The sequence below is a fragment of the Seriola lalandi genome, unplaced genomic scaffold, assembly GCF_002814215.2.
Source record: "Seriola lalandi dorsalis isolate HSWRI2012SDOR001 ecotype SW California unplaced genomic scaffold, Sedor1 jcf7180002054519, whole genome shotgun sequence".
Taxonomy (NCBI): domain Eukaryota; kingdom Metazoa; phylum Chordata; class Actinopteri; order Carangiformes; family Carangidae; genus Seriola; species Seriola lalandi.
The window spans coordinates 1,139,883-1,145,602 of record NW_019525072.1 but is presented as its reverse complement, the minus strand read 5'-3'; the positions used below and the strand labels follow the sequence as shown (position 1 = coordinate 1,145,602).

The 5,720-nt window shown below is 37.8% G+C and overlaps 1 protein-coding gene across 1 annotated transcript in view; it reads right to left on the bottom strand.

The window, feature by feature from the left end:
• Nucleotides 1-2,459: 2,459 nt before the first annotated feature.
• micall2a (mical-like 2a) overlaps nt 2,460-5,720 on the bottom strand; it is an 11,735-nt gene continuing 8,474 nt past the window's right edge. The window contains exons 13-17 of the mRNA XM_023413768.2: nt 4,690-4,792; nt 4,302-4,375; nt 4,096-4,210; nt 3,916-3,962; nt 2,460-3,824 (exon numbers count right to left, since the gene is read on the bottom strand). Of these exons, the coding sequence (XP_023269536.1) occupies nt 3,745-3,824; nt 3,916-3,962; nt 4,096-4,210; nt 4,302-4,375; nt 4,690-4,792 (419 nt within the window). The 3' untranslated portion in view covers nt 2,460-3,744. The remainder of the gene's footprint in view (nt 3,825-3,915; nt 3,963-4,095; nt 4,211-4,301; nt 4,376-4,689; nt 4,793-5,720) is intronic.

The window sequence follows — 5,720 nt, the reverse complement described above, 5'->3', positions numbered from 1 at the left end:
ATTAAAAGGATTGGGAAAGTAGAGGAGGGGAATTTGCCACAATATAATATCACCATAAGTATGTATATATGAGAAGACGACGGGAAAATGACTCCAAAATAACAAGTCAAACTGCTGAATGCCGGGCTATAAATGAGTAATTTACCATGAATATCCTTCTCTATCCCTTTACGACCATATGAATTTCCAAACCACGTTATACTAGCATGGAAGGGTCTGTCACTGAAATTTGAAATAGAGGACAAAGGGCCACCGAGCAAATAGGTTTTTTTTTTTTTTTAGACACCATCCTCTGAGTTCTCTGCCAATGTGAATCAGAGGTAAAATACAGTGCATTAAGTCGACCTCTGAGGCAGCACAGAGGAGGGTAGAGTGAGACATTCTGCTATCTATTAAGACTTGCGTTATGTATATATTGTGTTTTGAAGGAATTTTACTGATCCACAAAACCAGCAGGAAAGGATAAGAGTGAGTCCATAAGACCATGTGGTAAGCAACTGCAGTGCAGATTCTCAGGCAAGTTGAAAGTTGCTGTGCCGTTAAGGAGAAAGTCTGGCAGAATCCTGCATGCCCGCTGATAACATGGTTGGATTAAGGATGTTTAAGGGAAGTGAAAATTATTCATTTGAGATGGATGAAAGCTGCACTTGTCAAGTCTACCAGTCATGCACTTTATACATTTCATTTCCACTAGCCAGCATGCATAATTTCCCCTCAATGCAAATTTCTACACACTGAAAATTGTGAGCATATTTACCCCGCTCCCTTAACACATTCTCTGACACAGAAAATGGATCATCTCTATTGAACAGGGAACAAAACAATGCAATTTTGTTTGCAGAGGTGTGAGAATCTAATTTTGTGCAGGAAGATAAAGTCACAAGACTCAGTAGAATACAAACAATAGCTTTCATTTGAAATCATGCCTGAATCAAAAAAGAGACAATGTTTGGCGCCCTGCTCATCAGAATGACATCTATGGAAATAATTTTAGCACGTCCAATTATCCAAGCAGACGTCATGTTACGAGTGTAATTACTGGTTTTAAGTCAGAAAAAGTCTCGGCCTCACTGTTGGTCTAGGAGCCTTGTAACTGAGTATATGTACTGTATATCTGTCTCTCTATACAAATATTATGATCTCTCTGATGAGAATTAAGTCTCCAGCCTGGATGGCCAATAAATTAGAGGCACGCTTCTCGTTTACTCATCAGAGCTAATGAGCCTGATAAAATTACCTCGAGGATCATAATTACAGGCTAGTGGCAGAGGCTCTGGCAGGGACTGGAATAAGACGACACACACACACACACACACACACACACACACACTCACACTCTCACTCTCACACTCACACAGAATTCAGATTGTATTGCAAGTGGCAGCCTACAACAGCTAACCTAAAACAGCACAAAGCACTCACGTCTTATTAATAGAAAAACAGACTGATGATAAGTGTGCACAAGCAAAGATTATACATTGTCCATTTTGACTCAGGAAGCCTCACCAGCTCAGCTAATGAGACATATAGAAACCTATGTGTTTTGACATCATCACATTTACAAAAGAAAAAAAAATGTACAGGATTAACATAATGTAAGGTGCTGAACAATATTACAATTTCCACCTTTCTGTCAGAGCAGTTCAAACAGATTTTTACCACCCTTTCATAAAGATTAAGCACTTCATGGGTAATGGCATATTTTAATGAACGATGGCAGCCTGGACACAAGAGCTCACCTCAGAGGATTCCATTTCATCACACATTCACAGGATGAATTGTTTTACTTATGAATATTAATGTCCCTCTAATTTGAGGCTGTTGTTAATGCTTGTCGCTAGGAGCTTGGCAAATCAGGTCCCATTCCTGTTAAAACCATGTATTAGACACCCCCCTGACACTAAGCCCTCGCCTTTGATTCTTAATTGCAGAAGTGCAAGCATTTGCAGTAGATGGGGCGCAAAGCTTTAATTAACTCTAATATCACACATTCAGTCTCGACTGTCACCCACATCACGCGTGGCATTTTTGTACCAATATCATCCCCAACTCTGCTCAGCTAGAAAGATTGTGTTCCAAGTTCATGATCACGATTTCATGCATCTCAAAATGAGGGATATGTAGTTTATAAGTAGCTGCAATATATTGACGCCAGTGAATTATCTTGATGCCGTCTTTAAAAAGCCTTTAAAAAAAAAAAAAAAAAAAAAAAAAAGCATACATTGCAGCAGCTCTGTGATCACTGTGCAGCTTTAATGCAAAGGAGTCGCCGCATTGTTGGTTTCTCAGTGGAAAGCAACGTCTGATCTTGGCAGTCGTTGAATCAACAGTCTTTGGGTGAAGCTTGCAACATGGGAAGTGGAGTGATAAAAAAAAAAATAAATAAAAATAAAAAAAGTTCTGGGATGTGCGGCAAAGGAAGGTGTTATTAAGTAAATAATTCAACCTCTCGTGCATGCTAATCTTCAAAGGATTTATTGGACAACAGATTTCAAGTTTAAAAATATAAATAGAGTACAAGTACAACATAGCATTCAATAACACTTCTAAAATTGCAACATTACAGTACGTCCCTCACAAACACTGTGAATGCCATTTTCACACACGAGTGACTCTACGCGTCGTTTGAACATTTTAATAGCTCAGGTGCAGAGCAATTCTGATGCAGATATTAGTAAAGAGTAATGTTTAATTAAACCAGGTTTGAAGATAAAGAGCTCAATACAACCTATAGTTTATAAGCCTTCGCCGGCCATAAGCTACTGCTCTACCTAATCCTCTTTCACATAACATTATTGCATCAGCACAGCTGAACATTTTTGCAGCATTTATAAAATTAGCAAAGAAATTAACTGTCTGTACTGTGGCAAATTGGATTTCCAAGTTCTTGCCTTGTGATACAGCATACCCAGGCTGCCACCTACAGTACAGAGTGAGAGGGGAGCTCCAGTCTGCAACAAGGCAGTTCAACATGTGTGGCTCTCCATTTTACACTCCACAGCCATTCAAACTTAATTGTCAAGGCTTTTTTTTTCCTCCTGCTAATATCCTTACAGGAAATTTGTTAAAATCCATTATTAAATAAATACTGAAATAATTTCATTTTGGATCAAGGCTGTTGAAGGATTACACATTTATTCTCTTCAGTCCTATTTGCACGTGGAGCAGCCAGTGCTCCCTTTGTAATTTACACATCATGATATTTGATTTTAACTTCCCAGCATCCAATTTTTTTTGACCAAGTGCATTTTAATTTGCTAAACCTTAAAATGAGACACCTCACTCCAATCATTCAATGAAACATAAAGCACCTTTACATAACATCTTTATCCATAAATAGTGGCTTTTTAAAAATCGATATAAAGGAAACATTCACAGCAGTGTTGGCTACGTAATTAAACACCTTCTTTTCTTTTTTCTTTTAAATGTGAAAAACAATTGTGAAAAAACATGACACCCCTTGTGAAAAAAAGTAAAGACTGAGTCACAACCTACAGAGAAATTTCTTGCCCCACTTAAATACCACCAAACTAAGAACTGAAGGTGAATCTTGAACCAAAATTTCAGATGAACATCTAGTTTGAATTAAAAACATTATGCTTCTTCATTCGACACCTTTTCCTTTGCCTTTTCATTAGCACACCATCTACTGCAGAACTTAAATATAAAAAGCTTAGAATTCAATATAAGGAATATTAATACATTAATAAAATAACAAGGTTTAGTAAAAAAAAAAAAAATCCATCATTCCACTCGTCTTTTACTTCTTCGTCTGAACAGTTTCGAGATGGAGGATTTCCTCTTATTTTTGGCTTTCTTTACTCCTATTCACCAACAAAAATGTACATTAGAATGATATATTGAGGTTTAAGAAAAACACTTTCTTAAATAAAAGACATTTTATATGGGACTTACCAAGATTTTTCATCATTTCATTCAGCTGCTGATCCTCCTCCACTTCCCTGGAATTAATCAAAAATAAAACCACATTCAGTCTTCTTTGCATTGGATTCAGATTGTTATCTAAGCAGTATTGCTCTACATTAGTGATCACTGTTTCAATGTAAACATTCGTGATAAGACGCATCATGTTACCTCAGCCTGTCTTCATCCAGACCCTCCACAATCGCATTTCTGCCGTCCACAATCTCCATCAGCCTGTGCATCAAAAACGTCTCCCGCTGTTGCTCCTCTCTGGACTTTAAATGATCTGTGATACCAGGTGGATTTCAGTGTTCAGTGGAGACAAAAAAAAAAAAAAAAGAAGTAATAGAGCTGAAGTTAAACCTGTAATGTCTTACCTGGCTTCTCCAGCAGCCTGCGAAGTTCCCCCTCCACACCTGGCTGCTGCTGCTCCAGCTCCTGAGTCCTGGCTCTGAGATATCCATCATTAATTACATGCAAAAAGAGGCAAATCTAATTTACTATGCACATGACATCTATCCCAACACAGTAACAATCTTGAACAAATGCATTTGGTTTGACAGTCAATAAGTTTGAATTCTCCCTTGTGTTATACAACTGTATGGAAAAACAGGCTTCATTCTCATAGAGGAATCCCAGTGGAGAGGAAGTTATTTCATATTACTAAAAAATAAAACAACTTTGGCACAACATCAACACTGACTGTAAGAGAATCAGTTACAACTAAAACTCCGATGTTTTAAGCTATAAAACAGTTGCACTCACGTGTACACAAGCTCCGACTCCTTCCTAATGAACATCTGCTTCCTTCGAATCAGGTTGAACCAGTCGACCATCAGTGGGTCCATCAGTACGTCTCCCTCTCCCTCTGAAAAAAAAAAAAACACAACACAAACTTGTTTCAAATACGTTTGTAAAACACTGGATACAATTTGTGACTCTCTCAACGGAGTAGAGACTCATGAATCAGTCATGATACAACACTTATAATGCCGGTTTTTAAAAACATATGCGTTTAGTATCTCCTGCTGTGTGGTCGATTTAATGCAACTCAGCTGTATGCTTCTGATTTGTGAGTAAATGAAATTCTGCAGGGATGAATTAAGCTCAAAGAAAGTGTTCAGACAGCAATATTTAAATACTGCTCTGTGCTCTTCTGATGTCAAATAATGCGGCGACTGAGGTTAATGGGGAAAGCGGTAAAATAATTCTGTTTTCATTTACATTATACCGTTTTTTCTATAACATTCAAGAAGCATCCCCTCATCCAGAATCATGGCTCATTTTTTCTTCACCAGCTCTTGTTTTCATGAGACTGCATTCATTACACAATAATAAAATTAAGTGCAATAACAAATTAGGTTTTTGAGTAATTTGGCTGGTGGAGGTGAGATGAAGGGTGACTCACCTCCTGGGACCACGTCAACACTCTTAAACACTCTGCAGCAGCCAATAACACACAGCTCTCAACCTTAAAATGGAGCCCTTAAAATTCAGCGTTAATATCACTCTCACATGCAGCAGAGCAAAGACATCTTCAACATTTATCATGTAATGGAGATCATTGGTCAACCCTGCTGTTGTGTATACTTCTCAGCAGGACGCTGCGTTCCTTCATTTTGCAGAGTGTGAATATTTCGATTAGTCGATTATCAAAATAGTCGGTCGTGTAATCACTTCGGTCAGTTTTCATGCAAAAATGCCAAAGATTCTCTTATTCCGCTTTGTCAACGGGAAAGGAACTGTTGCTTTTCTTGTCACATATGAAAGTAAACTTAATTTTTTTTTTTTTTTTT